We start from the raw sequence: 19,576 nt of genomic DNA, 5'->3' as shown, positions 1-19,576 counted from the left end.
AGAAAAACTTGCCATCTTGTTCCACTCCTGGGGACACCTCTCTGCAGGTAGGTGGAGCTGCCCCACTCATGAATCCTTCAAAAAAGGGCTGCAGGCTCCCCGCTCCTCCCAAAAGAGCCAACAACACGTAGAAGCACCAAAAACTGCTCTTTATTCAAGTCCGAATGTGCAGCAAGCCACCCCCCTCCCCACGACATAAGCCCCTCCCTGCAATCCTAACCTTGCCCCGTGCATCTCCCATCCCCCTATGCGCCTCCCCACCCCTCTCCAGAAGCGACCCTCCTCCAGCAGGATCCAGCTCGGCTCAGGAGGTGGGCTTCAGCCTCTGAATTTGCCCACCAGTGGTTTCGAGGGCCAAGCCCCCAGGCCCTGCTGGTCCAGGAGGAGGGCCAGCTGCCTGCGAGCATCCTGGTAGGGTCCGGCCTAGGAAAGGACAGGAGGAGGGTGGAGAGCGCGTGCTTGCTGCGGGAGCAGGACAGAGCGGGCTGGAGGGGTGGCCAAGCGCTGACCTTGGCTGCCTCGTAGGTCTTCAAGGCCAGGAGGCGGGGCTTCCCGAGAGCTCTGGCAGCCTGGCGGAAGGCCCGGAGAAAGGCTGCCTTGCAGAGGCGGGAGGGGGGCCCGAGGCCGGCACTGCGGATGGACAGAGAAGGCCGGGAGACTGAGCTAAGGGGCCCACACCATGCTGCTCACGCCATCTCCTTTCTGGCCATGCAATCTTGGGGGGACTCATGGGTGTCACAGGGTGAGTGACAGAAGCACCAGCCAGGGTTACAGGTCACAAAGCTAGGATCAGAACCCAAGCTGGGACCCAGATGCACCGTCCTGCCCCAAGGGCACGGAGCCACGGACCCCTCACCACCATGCTGCCCACGGGCCTTTCTTACTCAGCCTTCACACGCCCGGTGACCACGTCCACAACCTCGACATCGGTGTCCCCCAGGCTCCAGTTGAGGCTCAGGCCATGGCAGGTGTTGGGGGCAGGATCCAAGGGGGCCACAGGGGGCCCTGCAAACAGGTGCAGCGTGGTACGGGCATAGGGGGGTGGCAGGCACGGCCCCAAGACCCTGTCTAGGTCGGGCCGGGTGTGGATGGCCCTGCTCAGAGTTGGGGGGTCGTGGCAGGGGTCAGCTGGGGGGACAGAGGCACAAGACAAGGTCTGCGTCACCAACACCCTCTCCCACACACCACGCAGATGCCACCTTCCGCCCTCACCCCCAGAGCCCCCAGGGCCCTCACCCAGGACAAGGCTGGTGGCGTAGAGGGGAGGCAGGAAGTGGGCGAGCAGGGCACCACCCAGCCCCAGCACGGCCCAGCGAGCCAGCTTGTCACTGGCGGAGAGGCAGCCCACATGGGTGTCCCGGAGTGCGGGGGCCACGTAGCACACAGGCTTCAGCTCCCCGCGGACGTGGGCCTGCAGGGGGGAGGGCGGGCTGTGCAGGAGGCTGCCCTCAGAGCTTGGTGGGAGGCTGCAGAGGTGGGCAGAGGGAGCGAAGGCATAGGACACCAGAGTGAGGCTGCTCTTCTGTCCCCCCCATACCTCCCTTCCCCACCCAGCTGAACGGAGGGCCCCGCCAGGGCTCCCCACATACTAGATGTCAAGAGCGGCTCCCTTGGGGGTATTGCTGACATAGAGGTGCAGGAAGATCCGGGGCTTGAGGGCAAAGGGGGGCCCAGACCCAGGCTGGGGGGCCAGTACCGACCGTTCCTGGCCCTTGGGGCCACCCTGTGTCACCAACAGGAGCTGACGGAACAAGAACCTGGAGGAGGCAGGCGGAGGAGCGGTTCGGGCTGTGGGGTCCTGCGCGCTGCGGGTCCTGCAGCCAAGCGCCCGCCCGGCCCACCCCTCACCTGAGCAGGGCCCTGCGGGCTACCACCAGCCCGTGAAAGTCGTGGAGCTGCCGCCCGGAGAACTCCAGCCAGCCGGCGTAGGTGCTGCTGCCTGTGCCCAGCGCCACCAGCTCATAGATCTCCTTGGTGTGGCCCCTGGCGCCTGGCACCTCTGTAAGGGAAGGGGGCAGAGCCACGCTGGCAAAGGCAAGGGGTCCGTGGGGTGGGGGTGGGGGTGGGGGTGGTCCCGAGGTGGGGGCAGGGCAAGCCCTACCTCTCTCCAAGATGACGGCAGCCACAGTCCCCTTACAGGCCCTGTATGGGGAGGTCTGGTCCACCAGGCGGTCAAAGCCAGCGCTGACCACGGCCGCACAGCGCTGCTCGTGGGTCAGGATGTTCTCTGCACGTTGGGGAGAAGGTGGAGTTGGGGACCCCACAGATTGTACCCCTCCCCTCACCACAGGGCTGGGGACAATGGGGGCCCACCTACCTACACTCAGAGGGGCGACTGGAGGCTTGCCTGGGGTCTTTGGGGGCTCTGGAAGAAAGACAAGGGGGTGGGTTACCATGGGTACCAGGGCCCGCCCACCTGTCCTTGGTCCTTCTGGAAGCCAAGACGTTCAATTGGTGAGAATGAGGGGGAATCATCTTCCAGCAACCCCAAACTCCTGGGCTGCCCCTCTAGCAGTACCTGCACCCCCAGGGTGGGCAGGCTTCAAAGGAATTAGGGCATCAGTCAGCTCACAGTCCCCTCTCCCCAGCTCCCTGCAGGCGAGGCCCTGATGCCCAGATGGTCTCCGTGACAACCCAGCCCGGCACACGCACCCACTTGGGTCACCTGTCCCCCTTACCTGGGCTCCCCAGCTGACTCCAGATGTAGCGGAGGGCAGAGAGTGCCGCCTGCTGCCTGGCCTCCGACCTGCTGTTGGCATTTCCCGCGGGGCAGAGCAGCCCATCCAGCTCGGCGCGCACAGAGAAGGGCAAGCAGGGGTCTGCGGAGGGAGGGGCCCTGAGGCAGCGCCCCGCACTCCATCCCCACCACGGGCCCACCTGAGCCACAGCCCCTCTCAGCCTGCTTCCTCCTGACCCCTCCCCTACCTTCACCCGGAAACTACTGGCCATCAGGCAATTTTGCCATAAAAGAAAACCAGGAGAAATAAGAGGAGTATTCCTCTTATTTAGAACGGACGTGACGACGCATGAAATATGAATCACAAAATTAAAACCATGACCACAAAATACAAAATGTTTGAACGCATTCAAAATGCGAAGCGTGGGTTCATGGCAATACTGCACGAAGAATGGGTTTCATTTTGTGGACTGGACCCCTGACGTCTTGTCTTCAAAGCTTCTCGTTCACACACAGTCTTACACGGCTCCTTGCTCGGCAGTGCACTTTTGCTTTTTTTGATAAAGTTTCTTTTTTCATTAAGAGAGGAATCCGTTCCAAATACGGGACTGCGTATTTGTGACGGAGCTCTGTATTGTGTTGTGAGAGTGTGTACGCTGTTGTTTGCTCAGGCATACTGTCCCCTGTGCGGGGATAGTCCAGAATTCTCAGGTATATGGGGCTTCAAACTCTGTATGGACCTCTGTGAGGGCTGAGATTTTTTTTTTTTTAAAGATTTTATTTATTTATTTGAGAGAGAGAGAATGAGAGAGAGCACATGAGAGGGGAGGGTCAGAGGGAGAAGCAGACTCCCTGCCGAGCAGGGAGCCCGATGCGGGACTCGATCCTGGTCCAGGATCATGACCTGAGCCGAAGGCAGTCGCTTAACCAACTGAGCCACCCAGGCATGTGAGGGCTGAGATTTATACAATATTAAAATGGGAGTTCTGGGTCAGTGGAGAAATGAAACCCAACTGTCAAAACTATCAACGCCTTTTTTCTCTTTCACAGCAAAACATCAGTGTCCTGCACACAAAGGTGGGCCGAGGAACTGTGTCACGTGACAGGAGATTAGAGCCCTGCGCAGCTACAGAACAGCTCATGCTTGAGTGGAGGGGGAGGAGCAGACTCCCCTCAGAGCAGGGAGCCCAACCCGGGGCTCCATCCCAGGACCCAGGCATCATGCCCTGAGCCAAGGGCAGACGCCCAACTGACTGAGCCACCCAGGTGCCCCACCTTTGATATAGAAACCAACACTCCAGGGGCACCTGGGGGGGGCTCTGTTGGTTGGCTGTCCAACTCTTGTTTTTGGCTCAGGGTCGCAGGATTGAGTCCTTCATTGGGCTCCGAGCTCAGTGGGGAGTCTGCGAACCCTCTCCCTCTACCCCTCACGCCACTCGTGCATGGGCTTACTCTCAAATAGATAAAAAAAATCTTTAAAAAAGAAACGAAACCAACCGATCCAGAGCTCATACCCAGACCATAAACCCTAGATCACCCCAAGGCAGGTACTGGGCAACTAGGGACACCCTAACCCCAAACCTTACTTAGCGCCTTGTCTTACACAATCCTAAGCTTACCCAGCATACCTACCCTGCCTCAACCATTCCTTCCCGAGAAAACCCCAACAAAGGCTCTGCAGTTTTCTCTACCCACTCTTCTGCCTCCTGGCCAACCCTGGTCCTGTCCCCTGTGAACCTGCGTGGTGAGCGTGCCTCTCGTTCCTAGGGACCTGTCCTTAACTCTTTCCATCATGACAATCACCTCCATGCCTGCTGTCTTACCATCCCTGATTAAGACAAGTTCCAAGTACATTTTTAATGCATTACCTTTTTTTGAGCCGTTCATTTGGGGTTCTCCTAGGCAGTCTACAAATGTACCCAGCATCTGAACAGATTCTCTTACCATCTCCTTAGAAACTGGGAAGGCTCTGCCTTAAGGTTGGGAACCTGAATGTAGGACCTGGGGTATTGCTGTGTGTGTCTGAGTCAGAGCTGGGGGGACACACGGAGGAAGAGGAGAGGACATGCCAGCGATCACATCTCCTCGCACTGTTGCCATTACCAAACTATGCTCGATAACATCTTTCAGTCAGGAGCTGGCCCTCACTGAGGGAGCTCCAGTGTTGGCGTGGCAACCTGGAATTTCAAGTAACTGGCCCTCAAAAAAAACCCGGGCTGAAAGGCTGGGTAGTTAATCTCTCCAAGCTTCAGTTGGGGATAACGCTCCCCCTGCTGTGACCTCGCCAGTTAGATGTCTGGTGGAGCTGCTGCTCCCGGCTGGTCCGCCTCGGCTCCAGGCCAGCTCGCGATCCCGCCTACTTCATAGGAGGTTAGCCCAGGGAGCGCCGCGGTCGCACGCCACCGGGCCTCACCTGCGGTCTGGTCCTCTCGGAAGATCAGGGAGACGCCCAGACTGGCTGCATACTGCGTGAGCAGGGCCACGGCCTGGCCCTGCGGCGGGTCCTTGAGCTGCAGGCCCAGCTGCCTGGCCGCCGTCGGGAGGTCCCCGGCAGGCCCTGCAGGCGGGACAGAGACCCTCGGGGACCTCCCCATCTGTCCCCCCAGTTCTTCCCGTGCCCCGGCTGCCCCCAGGTCCCCGAGTCCGGCCCCCTCCCCAGGCCCACCGTCCCCTGCTGCCGAGGCCTGGGGCTGCCCGCCCCCCTCTTCGTTCTCCGCGTTGGGGGTGACCGCGGGCTCCCGGGGATGTTGGCCCAGGCTGGCCGTGGGCCGCCAGGAGCCGGGCCTGGGGTTGATCTGCAACGACGCCGCCAGACGGGGCTTCCTGCGGCCACCGTCATCCGCGCCTGAGGCCGTGGGGGCTGCCGAAGCCATGGCCGGACACGGGGACCAGAGAGGACGACGGGACCGATCTCACGCTGCCTGCGCCCTTTTACACGGTTCGGTGCGGCTCCGCCTGAGGAGCACGTGGCTCGGCAGCCGGAGCAAGACAAGCTCCGCCCCCGCCTCACTGCTGGCCAATGAGAGCCTGCAGAGCTGTGTCAGACGCTGTGCCCAGCCAATTGAAGGCCAGTCTCCTGAGCAGCCGCAGGAGCGGCGGCAGCCAGGATGTGGAGCACGGATTGAGCGGTCTCCCGGCTAACCTCCCGCTTCCGGGGTAGGTGTTCAGGCCAGGGAGCGGGGAGGGGAGGAAGGCGGGTGCTCCCATGACCCTGTTCTCCAGCCTGGGGTGGTCCTGGAAGTGAAGACCTGGGAAGGGGTTTGGGGATGTGGGTCTAAGGCCTCCCCCTTGCTCTCGCCCCAGGATGCCCCAAACTGCACCCATCGCACCAGAGCACCCCCAACCGCTAAACTTTGGGGGGAGGTAAATGTCTTTAGCTGATAAATGCAGGTATTCTCAATTGAAGCAGCCCCACGGCATCTGTAGGATCTACGTTTAAAAACTGTCCACTTCCTGAAGCCTCTAGCCAAAATTAACCATTTGGCACCCCCTTCCTTTTTTGTTGTTGTTGTTGTTGTTTCAGAAGGGATTTTAAGTTGGCTTATAAAAATACCACAAAACAGCAGTTTTTTAAGGTGAGGGACTAGGAATGAAGGAAAAATAACAAAAACAAGATGAAGTTAGGAATGAAGAGGATTGACATATAGCCTGCTAGGATGCAATACACTACAGTTTTAAGGGGCCAATGTTTAACTGAGTCTTATAGAAGCCAATGAACAGGCAAATAGGACCAGTTTCTTGGTTCACAGTCTGAAGGTTTGTCACTCTTGCTGCTGCAGCTGGTGATCCCTACCTTTGGGTCATGACGATGCTAACCAGGTAGTGTGGATGCTTGGCCTATGAGAAGTTGGTGGAACCAGGAATATTTGACTTGGGAGGAGCGGGGCAGGGCAGATTCACCCTCTCAAACCTTTCAAGGAATGGCATCAGGAAGAACAATTCTGGTTTTGGGTATAGTCCAGAGAGTGGAAGCAGGCCTATGTAGATAGAAGGGACATCACAGCAGGTGCTCAGAAACAATGATGGCTGCATACAACCACAAAGAGACAAGAATGGGGTTACGAAGCTCAGAAACATCACCCGCAGGAAATTGCATGGACAAATGGGCAAACAGTCATACGATAGACTGTAACCCAACAGTAAGAAACTACTGTTACACACACAACATGGGTGAATCTCCTAGGCATTTAAGTGAAAGGAGCCAGGCTAAAAAGAGCAACTTCAATATGATTATGTTGATACACATTCCGTGAAGTGGAAAAATTAGTCTATGGTGATAAAAGTCAGAGTCGTGGTTACTTCTTGAAGGGGATATTGACTGGGAAGTCGCACTGGGAAGGGGAATTCTCTAGAAGGGCAGAAATGTTCTCTGTCTTGATATGGGTGGTGATTATGGGGAGATACATGTATGTAAAACTTGATAAGCTGGACACTTAAGACTTGTGCAGTTTACTGCACGGTAAGTGTATGTCAGTAAAAAAAAAAAAGTAACAACTTGTTTAGGGAAAGAAAAGAAGGAAGGAAAAAATGGATTGGCCTCACAATGCAGAAGCTAGATGGGTATCTCTTAAGGGTGATATAGAATAGTGGTATGGTAGGCAAAATAACAGTCCCCCAAAGATGTCCGTGTCGTCATTCCCACCGCATAGGATTATGTTACATCATATGGCAAGGGGAGCATTATGGTTACAGAGGGAACTAAGGTTTCTAATCAGCTGAGTTTAAGATAGGGAGATTGGGAGCACCTGGCTGACTCGGCACGTGCAGCGTGCAGCTCGTGATCTCAGGGTTGTGAGTTCGAGCCCCACCTTGGGTGGAGAGATTACTTAAAAATAAAATCTTTTTTTTTTTTTTTAAAGGGAGATTGTTTTAGGGTAATCAATCACCAGGATCCTTAAATAGGGAAGAAGGAGACAGAGGCCGAATCGGAAAGTTGGCATCATGACAAAAACTCAACTGACCGTCGTTGCTGTGAAGATGGAAGGGGGCCAGGAGCTAAGGAATGCAAGCAGCTTTCAGAAGACAGAAAAGGCAAGAACCCAGATTCTCCCCTAGAGCCTCCAGAAAGGAACACAGCCCTGCTAAAATCTTGGTTTTAGCTCAGTGAGACCCATTCTGAAATGAGTCTCACTGATCTCTAAACCTGTACAATATTATGTTGTCTTTTTTTTTTTAAGATTCATTTATTTTACAGAGAGAGCATGGGGGGGGTAGGCAGAGGGAGAGGGAGAGAGAGAATCTCAAGCAGGCTGTGTGTGGAGCCTGACATGGGGCTCCATCCCAGGGCCCTGACATGGTGACCTGAGCCACCCAAGCACCCCCAATATTCTGTGGTCGTAAGCCACTGAGTTTGTGGCAATCTGCAGTAATAGGAAACAGCAGTTTACAGCAGTAATAGGAAACCACTATAAACGGTCCTCAATTTTTTTTGCATATATAACCTTAAAACAATTCTGAAAAACTATACATCCGCAATTTTTTAGTCGCAAGTTTCAATAGTTGCAAAAGCAGCGATTTCTAATTTATTATATATTATAATTATCTTTCCGGTATGTTTCCACCAAAACCATGGAGATGCAGGCTTCACTTACTCCATTTATGAAAAACGCTCTCCAAGTGACCTCATTGGCAAAGCCTACCCTCATAATCAAACCAGTCAGCTAAAACAGAATTGCTGCCTATCAGAAACAGTCTGACTTCATTTTTTTCAGTTTAAATCAAAGTGCTGGGATTTTCTCAGGAGAACCATCTCATTTCATTCCTGCTTCCAATTATTCAAGTACTTACCAAGCGTCCACTCTCCCAGGTGTTTGGGGTACAGCAGTGACCAGCCCTGAAGAATTCCTGCCCTCATAGAGTGACTTCTGCCTTCTAAAACAGCTGAGAAGGCACATTGAGAAGTTTTAATGAGATAAAGCATCACATTTTCCTTTTTTTAAAAAAAGCTGCTTTATTGAAACATACCTCACGTACAGAGAAGTGTACAGATCATTTGATGAATTTTCACGCCCTGAACACATCCACGTAACCAGCACTGAGATGAACGTGGTATTGTCAGCTCCCAAAAGGCCCCTTCTGCATCCTTCCATCACTATTTCTTACTGAACCCACTTTTCTCAGTCTAATGGGGACTCTCTCCTGTAGGAACTCTGCTTTTCGGAATTTCCTGCTCGTTCGGCACCCATCTCAGGCAATACTCCACAGTGTGGAAAGGCAAGTGTCTGATCTCAAGCACCTCCCAGATAAAAACTGTATAGATGGATGCTGAGATTTTGGAAATTGATTTTTTAAAAATAATGGTTCTCAAAGTGTGGTGCCTGGACCAGCAGCATCAGTAACACCTGGGAACTCATTAGAAATGCAAATTCTTGAATCACATCCCAGACTTACGGAACAGGAAACTCTGGGAGTGGGGCCCAGCAAACTAGTTTAATAAGCCCTCCAGGGCATACTGTTGCACACTCAAGTCTGAGAACTATTGGGTTAAGATAATGGTAAGATTTATGATTGCACGGTAGTTCTTAAAAGCGTGTCCCCCAGACAAGCACAATCAGCATCACCTGGGAATTTAGGAAGGCAAAATATCAGGTCCCACCCCACCCAGAAACTGTTTTACACCGCATTCAGGTGATGCGATGAAAGCTAGAATTTGAGAAGCATATGCCTAGAGCTATACTTTTTTTTTTTTTTTAAAGATTTTATTTATTTGAGAGAGAGAGAATGAGAGACAGAGAGCACGAGAGGGAGGAGGGTCAGAGGGAGAAGCAGACTCCCTGCCAAGCAGGGAGCCCGATGCGGGACTCGATCCCGGGACTCCAGGATCATGACCTGAGCCGAAGGCAGTCGCTTAACCAACTGAGCCACCCAGGCGCCCTTATACTTTTTTTTTTTTAATTTTATTTTATTATGTTATGTTAGTCACCATATGCCTAGAGCTATACTTGCTTGACCACTGGGAGCGCCTCATGCACTCCAGGGGTTACCGTACCCCTAGTTGTAAAGCCTGGCTTCATAAGGTATGAGAACAATTCACTGGATTTCTAGTCACTAATACAGTGCCTGGCTCATATTGGTGCTCAGTGAGTGTTTGTTGAATGAATTAACTTAATACTCAACAACAAGCCTTGAAACAGGAAGTCAAGCAGATACAGGATTCGAACCCGCGGCCACGCTGGCCTTACAAGTACGCAGACTTGACGGAACTGTACTTCCACTGCGCAAGGCGGCGCATCCACTCCCATTCCCCCTCCGCCCGGGAGGTGGCGCTCTAGGGCGCCCGCGGAGGCCAGGCTAGGAGGCGGGACTTCCTGCCTTCGAGGGAGTACTTCCGGTCCGGCCCGGAAGACCGTTAATTTCCCCGGTGTTGCCGTTCCCTCCCGGGCGTTGGAGTCGGGGTGTAGTTGGCCGGCTGCCTCGTGGCTCGGCCGAGCGTCCCGCGCAGGTCCAAGTCCTCGACGAGCACAGCGGGGCCTGGGCCACGTAAGCGCGCGCGCGCCGCCGGGACGGCGGGGGGGTGGGGTCCCCCGGCCGGGAGCGGAGCTCGGGCTTGGCCTTTGCGCGGGTCCGCGGGCGCCACGCTATGTGACTTTGGGACACATCGCCCCACAGCTGCACGGTGGGTCGTCAGCTCCTACCTCACGGAGCGGGAGGACCCCACAAATGCAAAGCGTGGCGGCAGCTGTCCCGCACACAGAGCGGTTCCCGCGGGGCCTCTGCCATGGTCGGGGGCTCCACCAGCGCCCTCTGCCTGCCTGGTTTTGTTTGAGGCTCATTCACTTCTGGGCTTGTTCTTTGAATTTATATGTACTAATTGTTGCAATGGAGCAAATACCGAGGCACTGGGAAGAAATGAAGTCCCTTTCCCATGGGGACTGTCAGAGCAGTTTGGAATCAGATAGTTTCATCTTTAAATATCTAATCACACACGTGCTCTGGGGGAAGGGTGCGGGTGTTGGAAGGAGAGAACCTGCGGGAGGCTTGCGGTCTGAAAATCTGAAGGATGAGCAGGATTTTGTAGTTGGATGGGAAGGGTGCTGGCGTTCATTCTAAGCGGAGAGATGGTTTGCAGTGAAAAGTATGGTGAGGAAATCCCAAAGGAGGTCAGTGTGATTGGAGCTCAGGCGCAAGAGAGGAGCTAGAGGTGAGCTGGAGCCGCTTGTTTGGAGACGTGCGCACGCTGGTTTATCAGGGACGCAGCCACCGCTGGGAGGTGTGGGTGCTCATAACTGCAGTCAGGACCGTGTGTCCTGTGGTAGCCAGTGTTTCGCACAAGGATTCACTGAGCACTTCCTTGATTCGTGCCCTCTCCTGTTATGGGAAGGAGAGTGAGGGCTGCAGCCGGATGCCAGGAACTCAGGAATGAATCAGATACAGTCCCTGCCTTAGGAGAGCTCCCAGTCTCAGGAAAGAGATAAGGCTGTACATGGAGACCGCAATTAGAGCGAGGCTGATGTGCCATAAGATACACCTGTTCGTTCATTGAGAAGCATTATTGGCTTTTACTGCGTGGCGGGTATTTTGCGCGGTGCTGAGAGTACGTGGATGTGTGCAGGTCACAGAATAAATCAGCCAAATGCAGTGGCAGTTCCAAGGGAAAAGATTTTTGTTTACCAAGGCTAATGCTGGTGTTTGCTTGTGGATGCCTGGGAGTGGAGTGGTGCAGAACTTGAGACTTTGAATTGGATGGGAGATCAAGCTGTTGGCCTTGGGGGTTTGCTGTTCCCCGAGCTTCAGTTTCTTGAACTCCAGAATAAGGAAAACAGACGAATAAAAGAGCTAGCCCATTGCTTGCAGCTGCTGGTGTTCAGAAAGTGAACCCTGCTATTATTTTTGTGGTTAATAAAAGAAGGGATGGTGTGGCTGCTTATTTTTCTAGAGCAGTTTGAATTTGGCAAAACGCTTTGACGTAAATTTACTGCTATTCAACACAGGGTCAGTTGCATTTTCCACAAGGTACTATGCTTGAAAGTGGGAAGACAGATGAATAAGACTCTGTCCTGGCTTTGGGGGAACTGGAGTTGGTCTTGGGAGTGTAACCTGGGGTGTAAGGTGCATGGTCTACCAACGAGTGATTGGAATACAGGAGAGCTACGGTAGAAGCTGCCCCCTCACCACCTGTCTGACTTCATCCCCCTCCCATTCTCCTCCCCGTTCATTCTGTGACCTCCTAGCTGTTTCTCACACTTTCCTACCCCAGGACTTCGGCACTTGCTGTTCGTTCTGCCGGGACCCCTCGTCCCAGTTGTTTGCATGGTTCTGTTCCTCATTAGGTTCAGGCCATGCCAAATGCCCCCTTCTGAGCGAGGCTTTCCCTGGCTTCCGCTGCCCATCACCATTGCCATCCCCTGCCTCATGGTTGGTTGGTTGGTTGGTGGGTTTTAATATTAGTACTTATTAATATCTGGCAGTAGGCTGCATATCTATTTGTTCTTTATTATCTATCTTCTGAAATACAATATGAGATATAGTCCTGTTAGGGCAGTTTTTACTCTCCCAGGAACCCTGGAAAGCATGCTCAGATTCAAGTTTCTGAGAAGGCGTGATGTGTGGTTCTTGTTTTCCAGGATGGACTTCCCCAGCTCCCTCCGACCCACGCTGTTCATGACTGGCCCCCTTGGTCTGAGTAATGTCCCTGACATGTCCTTCATGTGTAGCTGGAGAGACGCCCTGACCCTGCCAGAGTCACTGCCCGAGAACTCTAAGGTGAGCACAGCGGGGAGAGCCCTGGCTGTGGCCCCTTCCTGGCCCCCCCTTCCCAGCACTCACACCACGTGTCGGGCTCAGGTGGGGTGGCATTGGCACTAACCTGCCAAGACACAGGTGAGCCAGAATCTCCACTTGGGGTTGCCGGGGACGGCCGCTCTCCGCAGAGGGTTTCCTGAGCACGGGCTGCCGCCCCTCCCTCCGTCTTCCTCTCCTGCCTTTGCTCAGCCGATGCCCACTGATGAGCCCCTGCAGTGCACAGGGGGGCCTCATTAGGTCCCGGGAATCCAGCGTGAGGAAGTCAGAGGCATCCCCTGCCCTGTGGAACTTAGGGTTAGGGCCAGTGGGACCAAGCGACCAAAGGATAGAATCATCACCCTGTGTGATAAGAGCTCAGCCTGAAACCCAGAGGATGCTCACATAGCACAGTGCGAATGAAGCCAGGGGAGGAGAGGCCTCCTGGGACAGGAAGGACAAGGGGCTTGCCCTGGAAGCCTAAGCCATCTGGCTCCCACTTGGAGACAGGCTGCTTAAGGATGATGTCAGGCAGATGGGGGGGGGAGGGCGGGTCCCTGGCAAGGAAGGGCTTAATGTCCATTCAGTCCCCTCTGGGAGCCCAGCTTGCTGGCGCTTGTACCCCTGAGTGTTGGAGCTGAGTGGTCTTGGGCCGACCCAGCCCTGGGGAGTGGAGTGGCCTGTGGGCTCCCTGAGTCAGCACGAGGTCTCCTGAGTGGAAGTGAGAATCAGGTGGCACAGGGTCAGCCAGTAATGGCCCAGGGCGGGGGGCGGGGGGGGGGGCACAGCTCAGAGGCACGGGCTGGCCCCAGGCTCCCAGCCCTTCTCCTAACCAGCTGTTGCCCAGGGCGAGCCTTCCCGTGCCTCCACTGCTTCACCCCAGTGACTGTTGTACCAACGAGTTAGTAAGATACGTGCTTACAAATTAAAAAAAATTAAGAGGCACCTGGCTGGCTCAGCTGGTAGAGGATGCAGCTCTTCATCTCAGGGTCGTGAGTTCAAGCCCCATGTTGGGCGTGAAGCCTACTTAAAACAAAAATTAAAAAACAAATAAAAAATTAAAGGCAACGTGCCAGCGCCCGCACCTGGCCTGGGACTGCACTCACTGTGTTCCTGTCGGGCTTGTGTTTCCTCAGAATGAGGCGCCACACTTGGCCACAGGCCTACTCTGGGAGCCAGAGACCCCCGGACCCCTTCCTTTGCTGCCTCCTGGTCCTGGTAAGGGTCTTGGGCCCTGGGGCTCCCTTCCAAGCCATTCCCCCTGTCACTTCTATCCCCCACCTCCCACCCAAAGGCCTTCCCTCTCCGTGCTGGTGACCTCCAGTCATCTGGGATACCTGGCCCCGCTTCTGGGCCATCTCTGGTTCCCGAACAAACCCCTTCTCCAACCTCACTCTTCCCTCAGATCCCTGGGACCCTGGGGTGACTGCCCAGGACCTGCTTTTCCGGGGAGCTTTCCCGTTCCGAAGGAAGCCCCGAGCTGTGCTGGACGTTACCGAGCAGGTGAGTAGCCCCACAGTGGGCAGTGCTGAGTGGTGGGGGCTGTGCGTGGTGACCCAGCCTCCTCTCCTGCAGCTCAGCCGCTTCCTGTGGGACCATGGGGACATAGCCTTTGCACCCCTGGGGAAGCTGATGCTGGAGAATTTCAAACTGGAGGGAGCACGGGTGAGTAACCCTTGTCCAGCCAGGAGAGGGGGCTCCCTACTTGTTGTCGGGGTAACCTCGGGTGTGCGAGCTTGACAAGGCCTTTCCACACAGAGCCGTTCTAAGAAGAAGACAGTGGTCAGTGTGAAGAGTCTACTCCAGGACCTCGGTGGACACCAGCCCTGGGGGCAAGTGGCTAGTGAGAAAGGACGGGCTGGGAAGGCCTAGCTGAGGTGATGTGGAAGCAGCCAGGGCACTGATCCAGGGTCCCCTCAGAGTTGTTTTCTCTGCCCCATGTGGTCAGGGGCCACAGTTCCTCACACCAAACTCCACCTCTTAAGTGGAAGGGGGAATTAGATTTATGGGCTGCAGGCATGGTTGCATCTAGGTGTTCACATAATGTTACTAGGGCTCTATCTCTTTATTTTCTCCTTCACTTGGCTCTGTTTGGCTTAATTCCTGGACATACTGTTCCTAAGCGGCAGTGAGATGGCTTATGATCTCAAGGAAGAAGCTCGTGTTTTTCCTGAGGCACCAGCAAAAGCCCTGGGAAGGGTGTGGTTGGTGTGGCCTTTGTGTCTGGCTCCTCCATGAGCCGATCACTGTGGCCAGAGGCAACCTATGACCACCCTAGCAGCAGGGACTAGGGTGGAATCATTTCCCAAAAGAAGAAATTCTAGGTTGATAAAAAAATGCATCTACTGGCCTGGCCTCTCTTGGGATGGGACCTAGTCCTCCCCTCGGTCACCGTCACCGCCTGATCCTCCTGCCGTTCCCTCGTCCCCAGCTGCCCCTGGGCTTTCCTCAGCTACCGACAGCGCCGGTTCTCCATCGTCGGGGGCCCCGTCCTGGGCAAGTCAGTGGCCAGCCTCCTGGGAGAGCTGCTGCACGAGGAGCTGGCTATGCGGTGGGAGCAACTGCTCCTGGACGACGCATTCACCGGGGGCGCTTTGGCCTGGGTGCCTGGGGGGACACCGCAGGTGGGACAGTTGGTCTACCCTGCGGGAGGTGCTCTAGACACGCTCTGTATCCTTTCGTAGGGGGCAGGAGCGGGTGGAGGAGGCTCCCTCTGGTGGAGGAGGTGCTCTCGGCATGGTCCAGGAGAATGGCAGGATGTTGGGGGACTTGCAGTGACCAGAGCTCATAGACTTGTCCTTAGCCAGAGGCCCAGGTTTCCAAGAGGTCAGTCTGCCCCCAGGCGGTGACCCTCAGGCTCTCGGGGACCCTGGCCACATCCAGCTCCGAGGACCTGTCCGGCAGGTGGTGACCCGCACTGTGCAAGGGGAATGTGAGTCCCCTGGACGCCTCCCTCCCCCTCTGCCTCCCTCCCTCCCTGACTGACTTGCTACCTAACTCTGACCCTCTCCATCCCACAGCCCTGCTGGCTGTCCGCTCTGACTACCACTGTGCCCTGTGGAAGGTCAGCAAGCAGGGGCGGGCCGCCCCTCTCCAGGTGCTGCAGGTCGGGAAGGGGGCCACAGGGATCAGCCTCAGGTGAGGGGCTCAGTCAGGCTGGTGTGCGCGGAGCTGGGTGTGGGAACGGGGTGGGGGGGGTCCGCTGACCTTGCTTGTGCCCTGCAGCCCTCACCTGCCTGGGGAGCTGGCTGTCTGCAGCCGTTCCGGAGCTGTCTGTCTGTGGACCCCCCAGGATGGGTAATGCCCCTTTCCTGTGAAAATCCTCCACCGCTATAAACAGCTCCCCCCCGGACCCCAGCCCGTGCTCCCCACGCAACATGTCCTGGACCCCGGCCCCCCCGACATCAGCCCGACATCAGCCCGACATGGCTGGCCTATCTCCCCAAGGCTGCAGCAAGTCTACAAGGACCCTGAGACCCTTGTGTTCTGTGACCCCTCTCCCTGGCGTTGGGCAGACTTCACCGCTCATCCCCGGGTGCTGACTGTGGGGGACCGCACTGGAGTGAAAATTATTGACACTCAGGTGAGTGGAAGGGACCGTCCTAGGCATAGCAGTGGGACAGAGCAGATACGGGGCTGGGAATCTTCCCCAGAGGGCATGGAGAGCGGCAGGGCCATGAGCCTGGCCCGCCTGGTGAGGGGACTGGCGGGGGTCTTGGCACAGCCCTGGGCTGTGGGAGGGCTGACCTGGGTTTCTCCCCCAGGGCCCACCCGGCTGTGGTCTGCTGCTTTTCCGTGGTGGGGCAGAAGCAGCATGCCGGAAAGGGGAGCGGGTCCTGCTGAGCCAGTACCTGGGGGAGTGCGGCGCCGAGCCTCGACTGCCCACACTCCAGCTCATCTGTACCCAGGTGAGCAGCGCCCTCCCCTCCTCTCCCCTGCGCACTGTCAGAGGGGACAACTCAGGCAAGACGGGCATTGGGAGACTCTGAGGAGTCTGGGGTTGGACTGCGTAACGGGCGGGTGGTTAAAGCTGCACAGGGAGGGGCCGCTGAGCGGAGCTTTAAGGGGGCCCCACGGGGAAGGAGGAAAGGCATGGGGTGTCGGGCAGCGGGCTGTGCGAAGTGGGCCAGTTTCCCTGTGCGCTGAGGAGAAGGGGAGGTGGTCTGAGGGTCTGTGCCCCCCCCCCCCCCCCAGGAGCCTGGGGGTGTTGCCGGTGTGCCTCGGACATAGGTCCCGGGGTTGGACGGGTTCGGGGAAGGCCTGGGGCAGGCCAGGGGGGTTTCTGTGCCACCATACGGCTCTGTACCTCTCCTGAGAGTCACTCCCATGGGGTGCTCCGGGTGATACACCGGGAAATGCCCCCTATGTGGTGCTACATAGTGGGGACGGGGGTGGGCGCGTCAGGGCGGTCACGGTGCCAGGACAGCTCTGGGGCTTGAACTCCCCTTGAGAGCCACACAGAGGAACTTGTCCCATCGGACACTTTCCTCATGCCTCAGTCACGCCCCCTTCGGTCATGGGGTCCCCCCCCCCCCCCACACACACACATGCCCGCGCACCCGCCCTCATCGTGGCCTTCCTTGGTTGCTACAACCCCCGGTTTGTTCTCCCCTCGGTGCTGCCCCCCTCGGTCACAGCCCCCCCTACAACTGCCCATTCAGCCCCATTGTAGCATCCTTCGGTCTGGCCTTGTCCCCACCACACGTCTCCCCCTTCACAGCCCTCCCCCTGCCCTGTCTCGTCCCCCCGCCCCAGTCAGGTTCTTCCTCAGTCACAGCCCTGTGTCTTGCTTCTTGTCGTCTTGTTTCCTGTTGCCCCCAGTTCTCGCTCTACCTGGTGGACGAGCGCCTCCCCTTGGTGCCCATGCTGAAGTGGGACCACGACCTCCCCTCGGCTCCCCTGTGGGCCCAGCTGCTGCCCCCGCCCTGCCCCGGCTACCCCCAGCCGCTGCTCCTGGGGGGCCAGGGCGGGCACCTGCAGCTGCTGCACCTCGCAGGTAAGAGTCGAGCAAGGGCGGGAGGTGGGCGGGAGGCGGGCAGGAAGACGGGCAGGGCCTCAGCCGTCTCTCCTTCCTCCAGGAGAGGGGGCCTCTGCACCCCGGCTGGCGGGGCCCCCCCAGTCTCTCCCTTCCAGCAGCGACTCCCTCTCCGCGTTCCCCCTGCTGGAGCCCAAGAGTCAGTGGCGTCTGCAGGAGCGTCTGAAAGCGCCAACTATAGGTGCGCTGGGGCCAGGGAAAGGAGTCGAGGGGGGGCACTCCGCTGGGCCTTGGCATCACCGTCACTCCCCTCTCCAGGGCTGGCTGCTACCATCCCATCGTCGGCTTCCAAGCCAGTCCTATCGCTCTTCCAGCTCTCGGCGGCTGGGGATGTCTTCCACCAGCACCTCCACCTCCAGGCAGACCCTGGGCCTCACTCCCGTGCCCCCACAGCTTCCTGGACTCCCCAGGCCACTGCCTGCTGCAGCCGGTGGCTGAAGGCCCTTCTGGACGTGCCCCCGACCCCGCCTGTGTGGGCAGCACCCACCTTCTCCCACCGCCGTCTGCTAGGCTGCATGGAACAGAGGAAGGTGGAGCAAAAGGGGCCGGAGGGTCTCCGAGCGGCCATGGCTGCAGGGCGGCTGCTGCGGCAGAAGGACCTGGGCTCGCTCCCCTCCGCGGGGCCGCCCCCCGCCCCCGAGCCAGGCCCTGAGGATGAGCTCAGTGCACGTTTGGAGGCAGCCTGGGAAGGCCGGATGGCTGCCTGGTGGGAGAGGCAACAGGGCAGGAGCTCGGGGCCCAGCAGACAGCCCAAGCGGCGCAAGCGCCGGACTCCGCTGTCCAGTACTTTCTCCTCGCTCAGCGGCCGCCTGGACCTCTCAGACGCCACCAGCCCCCCTCACAGCCCAGACCGGGCGTCCCCTGAGGCCAGGCCTCGGCCACCAGTGACCCCGCCCTCCCAGGAGTCGACTCAGGAGCTGTGGGCTCGGGGGGTCCCCTCGGAGCGGCAGCAGACTCTTCGCGACTACATGGCCAGGCTGCCGCTCCAAGAGGACACCCCACGAGGTGTCTGCTCCCCCCTCTCCGGGACCTCCAGCAGCCGGGCCACGCCCTCCAGGCCCCAGACCCTGCAGGATGGCACGGCCGAGCTGCCGCCAGGAAGGAACACCCGGAGAGGTGCCGCTGTGTCCTCCTCCCAGACCTCCAGGCAGCAGGTGCTGCGGAAGAAGCCCCGCATGGGCTTCTGAGGGTCCGGGGAAGCTGCTCCCCCAGCCCCCGGGAGCCGTTCATCCTGGGCCTGCTGCGCCTTCCGTGGTTGGAAGCTGGGGAGTGAAAAGAGCACAGGATCCAGGGCGCAGGCCTTTCTGCTTCCGGAGCTGCGGGGACAGCAACACTTGTTTCTCCTACTTGCGCTTTTGCTAGAAGATCATTCCAGAGGGCACGTTGAGAAGGCCCCAGTGGGCTTGTCCTGAAGGTTTGTGTCCTTGGGATTCCCTCCAGGGGGCGGGGGGCAGCACTGCACAGGAGCCGGGCCTGCCGCGTCCCCCACCCGCCCTCCGGACGCCGGGGTGGCGTGAGGGCGTCAGCCCCTCGCGCCCGCGGGGCAGTCCGCAGCTGCTGGTGCTGCTGTTTGTGTTTGTTAAGCAGTTTCTGCCGTGATCCGGTGTTTTGTAGAGGGAGACGCTTTGGCCCCACGTTTCGGGAGTGAATAAACTTGGCAGCTGAACGGGGCTTGGCGTGATCGGTTTCTCGGGCCACAGCGCCCCCTCCTGCCGCTTGTGATGTGTGATGCCTGAATTCACTTCCCTGAGCGTGTGGCTCTGTGGAAGATTTTGCCCCCCTCCGGGGAAAACAGCCCCTCAGGATGTCACAGGACACCAGGATCTGATGTAGATTTCTCATCACACGGGAAGAGCGGTACCTGGTTAAAGGAATCACATAGGACTCGCGGGGATGTGAAATAATCCAGTAACACTGACTCACTATGCTAAATGTCTGTAATGGTCAGGACGCAGCCGAGGCCACAGAGAGCGGGGGAGGTCGCGTCCTGCTTTGAGAGCAGGAGAACGGCCGGCGCACGGGGGCTGAGCGGCAGGTGCACGCGGCAGCCGAGGCGCCCAGCGCTCTCAGGAACTGCGACTCTTTGGAAGGAAGGGGAGCCCAGCCAGGGGGGTGACCTGTACCCACAGGGGGGCCCTAGCTGCCGG

At 57.6% G+C, this 19,576-nt stretch overlaps 2 protein-coding genes across 2 annotated transcripts; one reads left to right on the top strand and one right to left on the bottom strand.

Annotated features, from left to right (window-relative positions):
• Positions 1-318: 318 nt before the first annotated feature.
• Positions 319-5,550, bottom strand: ADAD2 (adenosine deaminase domain containing 2). Its single transcript, XM_021705232.1, has 10 exons — positions 5,091-5,550; positions 2,679-2,819; positions 2,318-2,365; positions 2,102-2,227; positions 1,849-1,999; positions 1,590-1,757; positions 1,237-1,466; positions 885-1,128; positions 510-630; positions 319-423 (listed from the first exon to the last, which is right to left on the bottom strand). Exons 1-10 carry the CDS (start codon positions 5,548-5,550, stop codon positions 319-321), a joined length of 1,794 nt encoding a protein of 597 aa, XP_021560907.1.
• A 2,105-nt stretch (positions 5,551-7,655) lies between these two features.
• On the top strand, positions 7,656-19,083 carry TAF1C (TATA-box binding protein associated factor, RNA polymerase I subunit C). The gene is made up of 15 exons (XM_021702589.1): positions 7,656-7,708; positions 12,241-12,379; positions 13,531-13,612; positions 13,800-13,897; positions 13,970-14,059; positions 14,153-14,226; positions 14,826-15,064; positions 15,210-15,326; positions 15,415-15,532; positions 15,620-15,691; positions 15,842-15,977; positions 16,159-16,302; positions 17,216-17,390; positions 17,473-17,610; positions 17,688-19,083. Exons 1-15 carry the CDS (start codon positions 7,680-7,682, stop codon positions 18,614-18,616), a joined length of 2,580 nt encoding a protein of 859 aa, XP_021558264.1. The 5' UTR covers positions 7,656-7,679; the 3' UTR covers positions 18,617-19,083.
• The last annotated feature ends 493 nt before the right edge of the window (positions 19,084-19,576 follow it).

This window comes from Neomonachus schauinslandi, chromosome 16 (genome assembly GCF_002201575.2).
Source record: "Neomonachus schauinslandi chromosome 16, ASM220157v2, whole genome shotgun sequence".
In the NCBI taxonomy this organism is placed as follows: Eukaryota; Metazoa; Chordata; class Mammalia; order Carnivora; family Phocidae; genus Neomonachus; species Neomonachus schauinslandi.
This window is presented reverse-complemented; position numbering and strand designations above follow the sequence as displayed.